The sequence below is a fragment of the Mobula birostris genome, chromosome 3, assembly GCF_030028105.1.
Source record: "Mobula birostris isolate sMobBir1 chromosome 3, sMobBir1.hap1, whole genome shotgun sequence".
Classification (NCBI taxonomy): domain Eukaryota; kingdom Metazoa; phylum Chordata; class Chondrichthyes; order Myliobatiformes; family Myliobatidae; genus Mobula; species Mobula birostris.
This window is the reverse complement of record NC_092372.1, coordinates 18,871,677-18,890,650: the sequence shown is the minus strand read 5'-3', so window position 1 is coordinate 18,890,650 and position 18,974 is coordinate 18,871,677. Positions and strand designations below refer to the sequence as shown.

The 18,974-nt window shown below is 41.1% G+C and overlaps 1 protein-coding gene across 3 annotated transcripts in view; it reads right to left on the bottom strand.

Annotated features, from left to right (window-relative positions):
- Positions 1-18,974, bottom strand: part of rai14 (retinoic acid induced 14) — a 251,941-nt gene that overhangs the window by 92,426 nt on the left and 140,541 nt on the right. For all 3 annotated transcript variants that reach the window (XM_072252291.1, XM_072252290.1, XM_072252292.1), the window contains 2 exons: positions 6,546-6,634; positions 84-148 (listed from right to left, as the gene is read on the bottom strand). In XM_072252291.1, the coding sequence (XP_072108392.1) occupies positions 84-148; positions 6,546-6,634 (154 nt within the window). The remainder of the gene's footprint in view (positions 1-83; positions 149-6,545; positions 6,635-18,974) is intronic.

Here is an 18,974-nt window from a genome sequence, read left to right as displayed (position 1 = left end):
TATTGGTATTCCGTAATCTAAACTGCAGGAAGTCAGAACAATATGTTTAAGAAGTCACTAACAAAAACATGAATATCCTCTACCTGCAAGATCTTTCTCACACATTCTTGATGACTGAATTTTGACGCAAGGTGCAACACATTAGAGCCTGCAATTTAAACAAGAGGGGGAGAAAGTTAACAGCCTTGAACCCATGTCAATATATGAAACAAAAGAATACAAAAGTGTCAATTAAGTATTGTTCAAATGCACACGGTAAAGCTAGATTTCTAGTTTTGCATATTCTTTAATTGGAAAAGATTGCCAATCAATTCTTAGCTACAAATATCTCTATTGGCTAAGCAACAAATCCAATCTGAAAGATAACATGCATTTCTCCCCCCCCCCATGAATCATCAACAACTAAAAAGATGGTCAGCAGCAGAAAGTGTTGCTGAGATAACTAAAATTACTTTTACAATTAAATTATACTACCGGTATGGAAATCCATTGAAAGTAAGGAACACTGGATAAGAGTGCAACTACCAACAACAGAAAGACAAAAACCATATTTATAATATAAAGAGGATCAAAGCTTCATCAAAATATTCACTTGTTGATGAAAGCTGAGATAAAGTCATGTTTGTATTCCAAATATTCTCTTTAGGACAGCCAACAAAATCAGGAAACACCCAGGCTCCTTAGGCTGACAATTTAAGTTTCTCAGCTCTGACACAGACAAGCTGGAAAATACTGTTGTCCAGCAGCTCTGCAGCAGTCGTTGAATGATCAACTTTTCCAACTTGAACAATAATTTAACTTGCTTTCCTTCAGAAGTAACTTCATGCATAATTTCTGGAGGGAAAAAACAATTAAACCAGTCAACGTTGAAATACAAAATGTTGCTGGCTGTACCCATGCTGAAAGCACAATTTCTTCAGGTGACATAATTCATGTGAAAGGCAAATAGATTCTCTGAAAAAAGGTTACTCGGTGGGTTGCTAGTACAAACAGGATGTTCATCACACTCTTGGCCACAAAGGAAAATTTTCACTAACAATTATGGACTATGCCATGACAGGCCATGGAATACAAGAGTTGGAATGTTACGTTGAAGTTGTATAAGACACTGGTGAGGCAAAATTTGGAGTATTGTGAGTGCAGTTCTAGTCACCTACCAACAGGAAAGTTAATAATAAGTTTGAAGGAGTGCAGGGAAATTTATAAGTTACTGGAACTCGAGGACCTGAGTTACAATGAAAGGTTAGGTAGATTAGGACTTTATTCCTTTAAGTGCAGGAGAATAAGGAGAAATATTATACAGGTATACAAAATTATGAGAGGATATAGACAAGGTGAATGCATACAGGCTTCCCCCCCTCAGGTTCGGTGAGATTAAAATTAGAGGTCATAAGTTTAGGTGAAATGCTTAAGGGGAAGATGTAGGGGAACTTCTTGACCCCGAAGATGGTGTGAGTGTGAAAAGAGCTGTCAGTGGAAGTGGTGGATGTGGGTACAAATGCTACATACAAGAGCAATTGGGGTTCAAATTTCTAGAGTATTTAATATGAAACAGAAAATATAGTAATTTATATAATGTGCCATAATTTATTCTAATAAAATATGTAAAGAAAAGAAAATATATAAATGTTAGCAACACACATCAAAGTTGCTGGTGAACGCAGCAGGCCAGGCAGCATCTCTAGGAAGAGGTACAGTCGACGTTTCAGGCCGGGACCCTTCGTCAGGACTAGACGAAGGACTAGTCCTGAGGAAGGGTCTCGGCCTGAAACGTCGACTGCACCTCTTCCTAGAGATGCTGCCTGGCCTGCTGCGTTCACCAGCAACTTTGATGTGTGTTGCTTGAATTTCCAGCATCTGCAGAATTCCTGTTGTTTGCGTATATAAATGTTAGTTATTTTTCAAAACCCTTTAGATGTAGGAACTATATTATCACATAAACAGTGCCCATAAGAAGTATTCACATCCCTTTGGAAGTTTTCATGTTTTTTTGTTATACAATATTGAATCACAGGGGATTTAATTTTTTGACACTGATCAACAGAAAAAGACTTTTGTGTCAAAGTGAAAACAGATCTCTGCAAAGTGATCTAAATTAATTACAAATATAAAACATAAAATAGTTGATTACATAAGTATTCACCCCCTTTAATATGACACACCAAATCCTCACTGGTGCAGCCAATTGGTTTTAGAAATCACATAATTTGTTAAATGGAGGTCACCAAATACACCTGTATCTGGAAGGTCCAACTGATGGTGAGTCAGTAAAAACTACACCATGAGGACAAAAGAACGTTCCAAGCAACTCTGTAAAAAGCACAAGTCAGGAGATGGATACAAGAAAATTTCCAAGTCACTGAATATCTCTTGGGAGTACAATTAAGTCAATCATCAAGAAATAGAAAGAATATGGTACATCCATAAATCTGCCTAGAGTAGGCCATTCTCAAAAACTGACTGACCATGCAAGAAGGGGACTAGTGAGGGAGGCCACCAAGAGACCTGTGACAACTCTGGAGGAGTTACAAGCTTCAGTGGCTGAGATGGGAGAGGCTGCGCATACAACAACTGTTGCCCGGGTGCTTCACTAATCACAGCTTTATGGAAGAGTGGGAAAGAGAAAGCCACTGCTGAAAAGAACTCACATGAAATCTTGGCCAGAGTTTGCCAGAAGGCATGTAGGAGACTCTGAATTCAGCTGGAAGAAGGTTCTATGGCCTGATGAAACCAAAATTGAACTTTTCAGCCATCAGACTAAACGCTATGTTTGGTGTAAGCCAAACACCGCACATCATCAAAAACTCACCATCCCTACTGTGAAGCATGGTGGTGGCTGCATCATGCTTTGGGGATGCTTCACTGCAGCAGGCTCTAGAAGCCTTGTGAAGGTAGAGGGTAAAATGAATGCAGCAAAATACAGGGAAATTCTGGAGGACAACCAGATACAACCTACAAAAGAACTGTGACTTGAGAGAAGATTTGTTTTCCAGCAAGACAATGACCCCAAGCATAAAGCCAAAACTACACAGGAATTGCTTAAAAACAACAAAGTTAATGTCCTGGAGTGAACAAGTCAGAGTCCAGACCTCAACCCAATTGAGAATTTGTGGCTGGACTTGAAAAAGGCTGTTCATTCACGATCCCCATGCAATCTGATAGAGCCTGAGCAGTTTTGTAAAGAAGAATGGAGAAAAAACTGCAGTGTCCAAATATGCAAAACTGATAGAGATCTATCCACACAGACTCAAGGCTGTAATTGCTGCCAAAGGTGCAGCTACTAAATACTGACATGAAGAGGTGAATACTTATGCAATCAATTATTTTGTGTTCTATATTTGTAATCAATTTAGATCACTTTGTAGAGATCTGTTTTCACTTTGACACGAAGAGACATTTTCTGTTGATCAGTGTCAAAAAAAGCAGAATTAAATCCACTGTGATTCAATATTGTACAACAATAAAGCATGAAAACTTCCAGCTGGGGGAATAATTTTTATAGACACTGTATATAGATAGGGTACACAAGACTTTTGTATAGTACTGTAATAATTTTAAGTATTGTCTGTATTGCTGCCAGAAAATAAAACAAATTTCACGACATATGCAAGTGATAATAAACCTGATTCTGATATGGGTCTCTATTGTGGACTGAGAATACCACACAAGAAATAATCAAACAGAGAGCAGGGTATTCGCATATTGACCTGAGATGGATACTGGCATGAAATGATTAAGGCAGAGAACAGGGCTGTAACACACACAAAATGCTGAAGAAAATCAGCAGGTCAGGCAGCATCAATGGAGAGGAATAATGATTTGATGCTTTGGGCTGAGACCCTTCACTGGGCCTAGAAAGGGAGGGGGAAGAAGCCAGAATGATGTGGTGGGGGGAGGGAAGGATACAAGCAAGAAGGTGACGGGTTGAAACCAGATGAGGAGGAGGGTGGGTGGGTGGAAGATGAAGTGAGAAGCATGGAGGAGATAGGTGGGAAAGGCAAAGGGCTGAAGAAGGAATCTGACTGGAGGGGACAGTGGACCATGGGAGAAAGGGAAGGACAAGGGGCACCAGAAGGGAGTGATAGGCAGGTGAGGAGAAGAGAAAGGGTAATTGGGGGTTGACAGCTGCAACAAATGCGTCATTTTTAGTTTGAGAAGATGTGAGCATGAGAATGGGACTTCTACCAGATGCAGGAACCAGCGGGGGTGGCAATACTTTTCCAATGAATGAGCCAAAAGGGCACATTGTTGTGCTGCACATTTCTATGACTCAAAGATGTTGATGAGTAGATCTAACTTCAAAATGGGGGCAGGAAGATTTTATCAGATATAATTAACATGAAAGAAAAAGGCAAAGGTCATATATATTTCAGTCGGAAAAGAGGAGTGATTTATCCATTAATGATGTGAAACTGAAAAACTCATGTGAACACAAATTAATGCACCTACAACCACCAATTAGGAAGGCAGGTGGCACACTGGCATTTAATACAAAAAGATTTGAGTACAGGAGTTCTGTAATGCTGTGGCGAGGCTGCATCTGAAGTACTATTTACAGGTCTGGACTGCTCACTTAATGAAGGATGTGTTTGCAATGGTGGGAGTGCAGTACAGGATAAACACTGATTTCTGGAATCATTGGTTTATTCTTTATGGAGAGATTAAGCAAGCTAGTCTATTATGTCTGAGAACAACAGATTTGTAGATATACAGAGAATCAACGGATATGGGTTTAGTACAGGAATGTGGCCCTGATATTTAAAAATATCTGTTATGATCTTACGAAAAGGCAGGGGAAATGAAAGCCAAATGACCTAGCTCTGCTTCTATTTCCTATGATTTAAATAATGATCTTAATTAAGATAAAGATTGGAGTTTGATTTATTTCAGCAAGAAGAACGGCGAGATTAGAATTATTAACTCATACAGCACCAAGGGGTGGCTATTCTCCTTAATCTGCTTCTTAGATAAGTCATGGAGTCATAGAACACCACTACCCTTCAGTCCATCTAGTCCATGCTGAACTATTCTTCTGCCTGGTCCGCCCACCTGCACCCGGACCATGACCTTCCATACACCTACCATCCACGTACTTATCCAAACTTCTCATAAATGTTGAAGTTGAACTTGCATCCACCACTTCCACTGGCAGCTAATTCCACACTCTCACCACCTTCTGAGTGAAGTTCCCTCTAATGTTCCCCTTAAACATTTCACCTTTAACCCATGACTACTAGTTCACCCAACCTCAGAGCCTGTTTGTAGTTACCCTCGCTATACCACTTATAATTTTATATTTCTCTATCAAATCTCCCATAGTTTCTACTACGATCTAGCGAATAAATTCCTAAGCTATTCAACCTTTCCTTATTACTTCCGTCCTCAAGTTCCAGCAACATCCTCGTAAATTTTCCCTGCACTCTTTCAATCTCATCGATAGCGCTCCTGTTGGTACAAGTAAGTGACCAGAATTGAACACGCTACTCAAAATTACGCCTCAGCAATTTCTTTTCCAACTTAACATTCCAGCTCCTGTACTTAATACTCTGATTTATGAAGTGTTCCACTTTGATTCACTTCCTTCCTCACTCCCTGAAGTTGTGCAATTTTTGTTTCCCCTTGAATTGTATAACCAGTCCCACGTTAATCTATTTACACTATTCTTTTACGTTATATATTCCAGATCAGAACAACCTGACCTGCAAACCATGGAACAATCCTCCCCTCTTCTCAGGTTAATAACCTTCATGGCTATGGAAACAAGCTCTTATCCTTACAATCATTACAGCCAAGAATAGAGCCCTTCAACCCACTGGGCCCCATCACTCTTCTGCAAGAGAAACCTTGTCAATCCGCACCCCAACTTCTTTCCCTAGAGCACTGCAATACTCTCTCCTCCAATATTTGAATCTGCTTCCATCTTCCGGGCATTCTTTTGAAACCTTATTAGTGACCAGGTCTGACTCCTCATCTTTTTCCTCCAGTCCTGCTGAAGGGTCTTAGCCTGAAATGTCGATTGCACTTATTTCCATAGACGCCGCTTGCCTGCAGAGTTGCTCCCAGCATTTATTTGTGTGTTGGTTGGTGACCAGGTCAGCAGCTTGGAATCAAATAGAAACTGCACACTTTTCTCCCTGCTCCAAGGGTCAAAAACTATAGCTTTGGTTTGTTGGATCTTCAATTGAGGATTTGTTTTATCAGTTTGCATGCTGATTTAATAAATGCAAATATCCTGGTACTGGATTGTAGATCTCTGAAGGCATTCCTTAATGACTGAAAAAATACCCAGTTCTAGAATTACACCGGCTGCGTTGACAAAGAGTGGAACCATGGAATAACAGTCATATGTAGGCATGGGAATGGTGGAAAGGAGAGATCAGTTAAATGACAAAGATTAAAGGTGAGAAGGAGAGCCATTGGTTTTGTGAAGTTTATGATTAGCATTATCATGACTCCCTCATATTTCAAAAAAACGTTGTTCAACCCAATTCTGCTCATGTTGTAATTTTCCATAACACATGTAAGGTCAGAAATAAACTCATTACCTGAGCCATCCAGTACATTTAGATCAATGCCATGAGTGAGCATTGCTCCCAAACAGTCCACCTGTCCCTTGATAGCAGCCAAGTGAAAACTAGAAAAAAAAAGGAGAAAGATTAAATGAAAAGTTGCCATATTTTTACATTTGTTTTTGAATTTCTTTTGGCACTTAAGGCATCTAATGTTTTCCTGACCAAATTTAGTCATGTTTAACATCGTAATCCTTCTGCAAGAACATCAGAAATGAAGGAAAACATGGCTTGGATGTTACTTTGGTTGAAGACCCAGACTAGGGTTTATTCACAAGTATGCATAAAATAGTTTAATCTTTTCCTTTTAAAATATTTTTGGACAGTTATTGATTATAGGCTGCCCATTTTCTTTCTGGTTTGACTCCCAGCCACACAAATCAGTTTCAGCTGCTTTTAGATCTCTCCAACACCACAATTGCTGGCCAGACTCTCGGTCCAGATTCAAACAAGATGACAGGTGCTTTAATTTTGCTTAAATTCACTCTCCAGTGTAAGTGTGAAATTTTATACCAGGCTATTTATTTCAACATTAAATCTTTTGATCTCTTCCCCAGGTATCGTCGTTGCTGACCAACTTTTCCTTTGGTCTCCATTCTAACTATGGATCACCCTCTCAGGTATTAAGGAAAATCACCCTTAATGTTCTTGTCACAAAGCACACCAATGACCCTTTCGTCCATACAATCCTTTGCCCCTTCACTTCAGCTGCATCTCAAAACACTTAATATTGACATAAACCTGAAATACTGTTTCCCTCTAGTCAAATGCTCTCCAAGCTGCTGTGCATTTTCAACTATTCTATAGATGTACTGTGGAGAGCATTCTGACAGGCTGCGTTACTGTCTGGTATGGGGGGGGGGGGCGGGGGGGCTACTGCATAGGACCGAAAGAAGCTGCAGAGGGTTGTAAATTTAGTCGGCTCCATCTTGGGTACTAGCCTACAAAGTACCCAGGACATCTTCAGGAAGCAGTGTCTCAGAAAGACAGTGTCCATTATTAAGGACCTCCAGCACCCAGGGCATGCCTTTTTCTCACTGTTACCATCAGGTAGGAAGTACAGAAGCCTGAAGGCACACACTCAGTGATTCAGGAACAGCTTCTTCCCCTCTGCCATCCGATGCCTAAATGGACTTTGAACCCTTGGACACTACCTCATTTTTAAAAAAAATATACAGTATTTGTTTTTTGTATGCTTTTAATCTATTCAATATACTGTATATGATTTACTTATTCATTAATATTTTTATTTGGGGTGTATGGGGTGTCAGGGAGGGGTAGCACCTCTGGTGGAGGAACATGTCGGGTCCTTTTCAGGGTGGTTAGTCCACCTTTGGTCCCCACCTGGCATTCAGCTCTCACCTGTGGCTCCTCGTAGCTGTTTGCATGTGATAGCGGCCACACCCCGGGCAACGGCTTCGACAAGCCGGCTAAACCAGGTGAGGGTAGCCAACGGGTCTCAAACCCTCGGTGAGATAGGGAGTTGTCTATCCCAGCATGTGAAGACAGACTCCGGCGGACTGAGCAGACGAGACCAATGGAAGGTCCAACGGTCAAGAAGGCAGTCTCTGCAAGCGTTGTGGAACGTGTAGAGCAGGACAAGACACAGAAGACGTCCCAGTCATCCACTGCACCTAGTCCCATCTCTAGCCGTCTCGACTCTGTCTTGCCACTGGATCCAGATGGGAATTGGGAAGAGAAAGTGAGGCAGATGCGCCGCAACTCTCCCTTACTTAAATCCAAACCATGCACTAGTCTCGACACCATCATAATGGTGTTGAGGTCCTCATCGACGACAATGGATGACCACAAAAAAAAGATTATTTTTTTTCTTCTTCTATATTATGTATTGCATTGAACTGCTGCTGCTAATTTAACAAATTTCACATCACATGCTGGTGATAATAAACCTGATTCTGATTCTCTTTAATGTCTTAGCAATAGCTTTCTAATTCAGAGCTTGCCCAAGTTAACAATAAAAACTAGCTTTGTCATCAAAAAGATACAGTGAAATGTGACATTTGCGTCAGTGACCAACACAGTCTGAGGATATACAAGTGCCACCGTGCTTCTGGCGCTAACGCAACATGCCCACAACTTACTAACGCTAACACTTACATCTTTGGAACGTGGCAGGAAACTGGAGCACCCAGAAGAAACCCATGCAGTCACAAACCCCTTAAAGACGATGGCTTGAATTAAGCCTTGATCTCATCACTGACACTGTAAAAGGTAATGCTAACGTCAAACACTAACGGTCATGCTACTGTGCTGTTTGGGTTTCTGCCGCTTCTCAGCCTCTGTTCTAGCTTCTTTTAGTGACACAGCAATATAGAGTTGCTGCCCCCCAGCTCTAACAGTCAAAGTTCAATCCTGACTGCTGTCTGTGTGAAACAGAGGTTAAAACCACGAAGAATGAATGACAGAAAACAGTAGACCCCCAATCCCAAATTCTGCAACTAACTGGCCTCTATAAATTGCCCCTCATACGTGGCTGAGAGATTTAATCTGAGGAGGAATTCATAGGAAAGTGGACAGAATAAAATGAGTTAGAGTAGGATTCATGTAAAACGTACTGGATGCTTGATGTTTGGTGTGCACATGGTAGGCTAATAGACTGGTATCTGTATGACTTGTCCTTCTCAACAACATTAAATTCTTAGCTCACAACAGTTTTGAAAACACCTTTCAATAACGTAGCCCATACTTTCTCTTTTCCCTCACTAATCACATTTTGTAGTGTTTTGAGGCAGTTTCTGCTTGAATGGAATTGCTCACTTAGTTGCAGGGAGATTATTTCAGGTACATAAAATTCACTGCTGATTTGAAGATGTAATCCCAAATATCTATGAAGCAGTCTCTTTCGTACCTTTGAAAATTGAGCTCCTAGTGACTACAGTTTGCATCCCTTCAAAAATAATAAAAAATGATGCTATACTGTTATACACAATTATGCTTCCTAAAAAGATGTCATTACATTTTCATTACCATTACAAACAGAAATAGTGCAAATTTTCAGGATTACATCCAATTAAAGCGAGATCTCACATTGACAGTGCATAATACAGAACGTCATTTTCAGTCTTTAAACTTTTCAACGGTCTGGCATTTGCAAAATGAAGTATATCACAGAAGAGGAGGTGCTTGCTGTCTTGAGGAAGAATAGGATGAATAAATTCCCAGGACTGACAAGATGTTCCCTTGGGCCCTACAGGAGGCAAGTGCAGAATCTGCCGAGGCCTTAGCAGAGATATTTACAACATCCTTAGTGACAGGTGAGGTACCAGAAGATTGGAGGAGAGCGATTGTTGTTCCGCTCTAAAAATAAACCAGGAAATTATAGCACGCAAACACGAGGAATTCTGCAGATGCTGGAAATTCAAGCAACACACATCAAAGTGGCTGGTGAACGCAGCAGGCCAGGCAGCATCTCTAGGAAGAGGTACAGTTGACGTTTCAGGCCAAGACCCTTCATCCTGACTGTACCTCTTCCTAGAGAGGCTGCCTGGCCTGCTGTGTTCACCAGCAACTTTGATGTATGTTACAGGAAATTATAGGCTGGTGAGCCTGACACCAATAGTGGGTAAGTTAATGAAAGGTATTCTTAGGGACCAGAAGTCACCAGGGAAGTTGATGAAGGCAAAGCAGTGGATGTTGTCTACTTGGACTTTAACAAGGTATTTGACAAGGTCCTGCATGGGAGATCAGTCAAGAAGGTTCAGTCGCTCGGCATTCAAGATGAGGTAGTAAATTGCATTAGACATTCGCTTTATGGGAGAAACCAGAGAGTGAGGGATGAGGGTTGCCTCTTTGACTGGAGGCCTGTGTCTACTGGAGTGCCACAGGAATCCGTGCTGGGTCTTTTGCTGTTTGTCCTCTATATCAATGATCTGGATGACAATGTGGTTAACTGGATCAGCAAATTTGTGGATGACAGCAAGATTGAGGGTGTAGTGGACAGGGAGGAAAAGTATCAGACCTTGCAACTGGAGAAAATGAGCTGACAAATGGCAGATGGAAATTAATGCAGACAAGTGTGAGGTATTGCACTTCGGTAAGACCAATCAGAACAGGTCTTACACAGTGGTAAGGCACTGAGGAGTGCTATAGAACAAAGGGTCCATAATTTATTGAAAGTGGTGTCACAGGTAGATAGCATCATAAAGTAAGCTTTTGGCATGTTGGCCTTCATAAATCTAAGTACTGAGTACAGAAGATGGGATGTTATGTTGAAGTTGTACAAGATGTTAGGGAGGCCTAATTTGGAGTATCGTGTGCAGTTTTAGATACCTATCTAAAGGAAAGATGTAAATAAGATTGAAAGAATGCAGAGAAATTTTACAAGGATGTTGCTGGAATTTGAGGACCCGAGTTATGGGGAAAGTTTGAATAGGTTAGGACTTTAAACCCTATTGTAGAAGATTGACTGGAGATTTAATAGAGGTATATAAAATTATAAGGAGTATAGATAGGGTCAATGCAAGCAGACTTTTTCCACTGAGATTGGGTGAGACTACATGTAGAGGTCATGGGTTAAGGATGAAATGTTTAAGGGGAACATGAGGGTGAACTTCTCTCAGGGGATGGTGAGAGTGTGGAATGAGCTGCCAGCACAAGTGCTGCATGCAGGGCTGAGTTTAACACTTAACAGAAATTTGGTTAGGTACGTGGATGAGAGGGGTATGGAGGGCTATGGTCTGCGTGCAGGTCAATGAGACTAGGTAGATTAATGGTTTGGGCACAGTCCAGACGGGCCAAAGAGCCTGTTTCTGTGCTGTAGTGTTCTATGACTATAAATTGTACATACCAAAGTCTTGCTACTGCCTTATGCTATAAGCATCAGCTTGTTCTAACAAGCAATAGTACCTCAATCTGTGGATTCTTGATGAATTCTGATTTTGAGCACCTGCAAGCCTCTTGCTTGGCAACAGCGTTTGACCTCAAAATGTCCAATGCTTACAATTATCTTAGACATAAAAACTCCAATGTCTAGACAATTAGCATCATTGATTGAAGGATAAACATAAGCCAAGACACACAAGATCAAAACTGTGCTTTATTTTTTAAAAAGTGATACAGAATCTCATATCTGTGAATTTGGCAGATAGAGCCCCAGTTTAGAGCCTCAAATAAAATCAATCCCTCAATACTGCACAATCTCATTTAAAATTTTACTCCCAATCACCTGAAATAGAACCAAAAGTGTGCTCTACTAACTGAGCCATTGCTAAGCAAATTCTCCATCATAAGTAAATGGTCATGGAACAGTAGACATTCTTTAGCATAGTATAATGGTGGTCCAGTATGTTGGGATCTCTGGTGCTGGAGGTTATATGCTGATGGTAATGGAGCAGGGTCTTCTTCAAACAAGCCTAGTCGAAGCCCACGACTATAACTTGTAATGCATTGGGATGGATTGTTTCCTGTTTGGAGACGGCATTATGCAGCATCTTAAATGCTTGATTATAGTCGGCCGCCAGTGGTATGTAAACTCCAGGCGGGGTTATGGAGGAGAACTCCTGAGGTAAATAGAATGTACGGCATGGTTTTGGGAAATATTTATTCATGTTATGCTTTCCAATGAATAAAATATTCAAGTATAATAAGCTGGGCCATTTAAAACAAAACACTTTCCTGTTAAAATAGGGAAAAAGGTAGTCAATGAAATATTTCCAAAAGTTATCCTATTTAAAGTCTATCCTTCAAACAACAGTGTGAAATGCAGTGATATTTACCATCATGATGCTATTTGTGGGAAACTGCTGTTCACTGATGTTGGAATTGTGCTGTATAAGAGAGTGTGAGTGTGTGTGTGTGTGTGTGTCTTTTTCTTCTTCCAGCTACACCCAAAAGGAATTGCTGTCCACACAAGAACGCCCCTTTAGAACAGAGATGAGGAGGAATTTCTTCAACCAGAGGGCGGTGGAATCTAGAATTCATTGCCACAGATGGCTGTGGAGGACAAGTCGTTGGGTATATTTAAAACAGAGGTTAATAGGTTCCTGATTAGTCAGGATGTCAAAGGTTACAAGGAAAAAGCAGAGGGAATGATGTTGAGAAGGGTAATAAATCAGCCATGATGGAATGGTGGAGCAGATTTAATGAGCCGAATGCTCTAATTCTGCTTCTGTCTTATGGTTACATTACAAAAAAAAAACTTCAATCCAGCAGCAAGGCATAACTTGCAAAAATAAAACATGAATTGAACACAATTAGAACGCTCAGATTTACTACATTTTTATTGCAATATTCCCAGCCAGCATAATTTTTCCTTTGTATAGCCAATGGTTCCGTCATATGTCTGAGATTAATATTAACACAACAAACACTTTGGATGAACCATAAATAACATTTAACATAGATAACATGTCTGCTTTTATTCTAGTGCTACTGTAAACTTCCAGAACACACATACAAAAATTAAACAATACAAAAATATTGTGTGGCATTGTGTGGGCACGTGGCCAAGTGGTTAAGGCATTGGACTAGCGACCTGAAGATCATGAGTTTGAGCCCCAGCTGAGGCAACGCGTTGTGTCCTTGAGGAAGGCACTTAATCACACAGTGCTCTGCGACGACACTGCTGCTAAGCTGTATGGGTCCTAATGCCCTTCCCTTGGACAACATTGGTGTCGTGGAGAAGGGGAGACTTGCAGCATGGGCAACTGCTGGTCTTCCATACAACCTTGCCCAGGCCTGCGCCCTGGAGAGTGAAGACTTTCCAGGTGCAAATCCATGGTCTCGCAAGACTAATGGATGCCAGGACAAAAATATTATCTAATTGTCATAATTTTATTTAAATGACATCATCTATTTGCTGGTTTACAGAAGCTGTGGGTGTTGGCTGCTTTTAAACAACCATTACATTACAGACAGCTGTTTTAGTTTGGCACAGGGCTAGCTCCACATTTGTCAGTATCGTTACAGAAGGTGTTATACTACTCATCTGAAACAGAAAATGGATAACCTGGTCTCTTAAGTCTGTCCGGGGGATTGCTTTCCCAAATTCATCTTATCCAACTCCGACATTCATCATTTCTTTTGATTTTTTAAAAAAAAGTAAGAACCATCTTTATTTTAAAATTTATAAACTCTAATTGACCAATGGTACTTATAGGAAATCTGCATTACTTGTTAAGGATCAAGTTGATACTGTGTTGCCAGTATCAAATAATCACAACCTTTTTACTGCATACTCTTTCATAATCACCTATTAGATCTCTTCATCTTCATAATATAAGTGAAAACCAGTCAAAACAGTTTTCCAATATCCTTCTCTTTCCCCAAACCTCTTGAACTTGGGCACCACGATAATGTAGTGACCAGTGCAATGCTCTTACAGCTCAGTTCAATTCTGGGGCTGTCTGTAAGGAGCCTGTGGAATGCTTGGGTTTCCCCCAGGTGCTCTGATTTCATCCTACAGTCCAAAGATGTACTGACTAGGCTAACTGGTCATTGTAAATAGTCCTGTGATTATGTTAGGGTTAATTGGGTTTGTTGGGGGTTGCTGGGGCTGCGCAGCTTGAAGGGCCGGAAGGGCCTACTCTGAGTTTTATCGCTAAAAAATAAAATAAAATTAAAAAAAAAACGAATGTACATGGCTTTAAAGCACTACTATTAACCTACAGGGAGAGGTGGCACCTCTGGTGAAAGGGCTGTATGCAGTAAAAAGGTTGTGATTATTTGTATTGACTGGCAACACAGTTTCAAGTTGATCCTTAACAAGTAATGTCCATTCTGAGGCAGCTCATTTACCTTTGGTCCCCACTGGACCCTCATACCTCACATATTAGATCAGATTAGATCAGATTCAACTTTATTGTCATTGTGCCGAGTACAGATACAAAGCCAATGAAATGCATTTAGCATCTGACCAGAAATGCAAAGAATAGTGTTATTTACAAAATAACTGTGAATAAAAAAGTGCTACAGTACACAAATATAAAAGTACTAAGACAGTACAATACGGATGCAATACTGCTTAGCGCTGTGATGTGAGGTTCAGCAGTGCAAATAGCTCCAAATAGTTGCTCGCATGGGACACACCTGATACATTGCTTCGACAGGCAGACTAAACCTGATGAGGGTAGCTGGCGTTCTCATACCCCAGTGAGTTAGGGACAAGCCTGTCCCAGCATGCAAAGGAGGCTTTGGAGGAAGGGGCAGATAGAATCTACAGTGAGATACAATGGCCAGGAAGGTGGTACTGCAACACTCTGTGGAGAGCGAAGGGTGTGACTATCCTCTGCAACCAAGCAAGACCCCGGTTTGTGATGCTTGTTCGTACCACTGGACCTGGACTGAGGTCAAGAGAGTGGAACTGCCCCAGTGCAATGGCTTTTCCACTTTAAAAACTCTCCTGTCATCGTCAGACAACAACTACGATTAGACTTAGTACTCCAACATCAAGTAAACTGTTCATTTACTATTGAACAGTTTAATGTATGCAGATACATAGTGATAAAGAGATGCCTCTTATTTAGGAACTCCCTTACTTCACTGTTTTCAATAAAACATGTTGAGTAACTTCTAGTTCTACACATATTCATCTAACCGAGCCGACACAATGTCCAGGGCTGTCTTAATGATAGTTCATTCTGCAACTGCTATACAGACAACCACAAATGAGATAAATAAATGATATACTTCAACAACCAGACTTCACGTGTATTATCTCATAAATACAGGATCATTGCGGTTGTCATGAATCAGAATCATACAACACAGGAAGAGAGCATTTGGCTCCACCCATGTCCATGGTGGCCCTTTGGTTCCACCACATCCATGATCATCGTGGTAGTCATGAGTCTGAATCATCCAGCACAGGAAGGAGCTTTTTGGTTCCAACATGTCCATGCAGACCAGAACACCCCTCTATATTAGTCCCATTTTGTAGCATTTAGCCAGAAGCCTTCTATACCTTGGTGATTCAAGAACTCATCTAGACATTACCTAAATGTGAGAAACTCTGCTTCTCCATCACCACTCCCCAGACATTCTATCACAGTTGTGATTCAACCAGTGACCCTTCAACCATGACCCTTCCTCCCCCACTCCTGCCCCCCCCCCCATGGATCCCTCCTGGCACCTATCCCTACAAGCAGAAGTGCTGTATCTTTCCACTTACCTTCTCCCTCACCAAGGTTCCAAACAGTACTTCCAGGCGAGACAACACTTCACCAATGGTGTTCCATCAGGATTTAAAATTCCTGTCATTTGTCTGTCCATTTTATCTACTCAATTTCAACCTGTAGCCTAACATTGCTCTCCTCACTACAAACACTACCATATTTTGTGTCATCTGCAAACCTATTAATGAAATCTATTTTCAGATTCAAATCTATGGATAATGAACAACAAGGATCCCAGTATCAATCTCTGAAGGTACACCACTGATCTCACAATTCCAATCTCAGAACAAGCCTCCACTATTAGCCTTTGCCACGCTCTGCCAGCAAAGATTTAAAAATCTGTCAGGGTCCCTTGCTGGCCTCCCATAAAAGCCTGGCATAGACTTTAGCAGGACTCAGCAACGTATCCATCTTTAAACCCTCTGGAGATATGTAATACCTTTTTTAAAAAAAAATGAAAAAGGTAACCTGCTTGAATTTTCTAAACACAAAGTCATTCTCCTTCGTGAATACAGATCAGAAACACTCAGTGAAGACCTCACCTATGCTCCCTGGCTCTAAGTACAGTTTGCACTTTTGGTCCCTAATGGGAACTATTCCTCTCGCTGTTAACAGACTTGAGCTCTGGCATCACACATGCTCCAAACAAGCACAATAGTGGAAATAATAGACTGGCATGGGTTACAGATTGGTTAACAGACAAAAAGCAGGGGATGGGAATAGACAGAGCTAGTCACTGACCAGGAAGGGAAGATCTACACATGCTTCCGTCTACATCAGTAGTGCTAAGGTTTAGAGTTATCAAGTTACTAGGTGACCCCACATGTTCTCTCTTCTTCCCTCTCCCATTGGCCAGAAGGTACAAAAGTCTGAAACCACATGCCATCAGACTCAAGGATAACTTCTATCCTGCTGTTATTGGACTCTTAAATAACAAGATCTTATTCTGGTACAATTAGGTGGATTCTAGACCGTAAAATCTACCTCGTTTTGATCTCGTACTTTATTGCTCATCTACATTGCGTTTTCTCTGCAGCTGTTACCCTTTATTCTGCCTTCTTATTGTTTTATCTTATTCTAGCTCAAAGCACTGTGTAATGATTTGATCTGTATGAACTGTATGCCAGACAAGCTTTTCACTGCATCTTGGTACATGTGACAACAATAAACCAATTCTAATTCAGACTGGGAGAGAGAAGTGAGTTGTAGGATACCACAGGGATTGGTGCAGTGGCCCCAATCTGTTCAAAACCTATATCAACTCTATGATGGAGTGCATCATCATTATGTGCTGTGGGCGATCATGGTCAGGAAGGATGCAGAGAGATCAAGGAGATACAGACAAAATGGTCAAGGTTACAGCAAATAAGATGTTGAAAAACGTGAGGTCTTACACTTTGGAAGAATGGAAAGGTACATCTTTTTAAATTGTCAGAGATTAGAGATTGCTAGTTTTCAGATAGACGAAGACATATCCTTACCCATGGATCACTGAAAGATAATATGAAGATCTAGCAAAGAAACAGGACGGGGTATGATGGCCCTTTCTGTGAGAAGCTTGGGTATACACGTAGGTGCATCTTACTTCAGAAAGCTTGAGCACGCATGTAGGTGCATCTTACCGCGGGAAGCTTGGATACACACGTTAATGCATCTTACTTCGAGACGCTTGGGTACACATGTCGTTGCATCTTGCTTTGAAATTTTGTTTATAGACCTTGTCTTATCATTTCGGAAGTGGCATTATTTTGATGAAGAGAACAGAAAAGTTTCATCAGATTCTTGAAACATTAGGTTTGTCATATTGGGGAGATGATTTAGGCCTCCACTTTCAATTTTAGAAGAATGAAAGGAGACTGTGTAGAAACGTGTAAAATTCATAAGAGGTTTGGTAGAGATGCAGATTTAATGTTTTCCTTGCATGTCCCTGGGCCTCCACTGTCAAAGTGAATAGACATTCAGAGCAGAGATGAAAAGAAATTTCTTCTCACAATAATCTCTGAGTTTCTTTGTAAGCCACTAATTAAGAGGAGCATGGAGACTTAGTCATCAAATATAGATAAAACAGACTGACAGACTTTATAGTCATATAGTCATACTTTATTGATCCTGGGGGAAATTGGTTTTCGTTACAGTTGCACCATAAATAATAAATAATAATAAAACCATAAATAGTTAAATAGTAATATGTAAATTACACCAGTAAATTATGAAATAAGTCCAGGACCAGCCTATCAGCACAGGGTGTCTGACCCTCCAAGGGAGGAGTTGTAAAGTTTGATGGCCACAGGCAGGAATGACTTCCTATGACGCTCTGTGCTGCATCTTGGAGGAATGAGACTCTGGCTGAATGTACTCCTGTGCCCGCCCAGTACATTATGTAGTGGATGGGAGACATTAACCAAGATGGCATGCAACTTAGACAGCATCCTCTTTTCAGACACCACCGTGAGAGAGTCCAGTTCCATCCCCACAGCATCACTGGCCTTACGAATAAGTTTGTTGATTCTGTTGGTGTCTGCTACCCTCAGCCTGCTGCCCCAGCACACAACAGCAAACATGATAGCACTGGCCACCACAGACTCGTAGAACATCCTCAGCATCGTCCAGCAGATGTTAAAGGACTACTGATGGAATCAAGGGTTACAGGATGAGTGGCATTAGAGCAGGGGTTCCTGACCTGAGGTCCACAGATCCTTCAGCTAATGATAGGGGTCCATGGCATAATTAAGGTTGGGAACTCCTGCAGTGGAGTCACACTGATGAAAGGGGATAGCTGTGATACTACTGATGAATGAAGCAGACAACTAGAGTCAAATCACTCAATTTCTTACACCTTTGGTGTTCTCATTTGCTTGACTACTCCAAGTCACCAGCCAAATCTACAGATTGTTTGACATGAGATTTACCTGGATCTTATTCTAGCGCCAGTGCCCCAGAATAACTTATGATGGAATAATGATAGAAAAATAGAAAACCTACAACACAATACAGGCCCTTCGGCACACAAAGTTGTGCTGAATATGTCCCTACGTTAGAAATTACCAGGCTTACCCATAGCCCTCTATTTTTCTAAGTTCCATGTACCTATCCAAAAGTCTCTTAAAAGTCCCTATCGTATCTGTCTCCACCACTGGCAGCCCATTCTACGCACTCACCAATCTGAGTAAAAAACTTACACCTGACATCTCCTCTGTACCTACTCCCCAGCACCTTAAACCTGTGTCCTCTTGTGGCAACCACTTCAGCCCTGGGAAAAAGCCTCTGACTATCC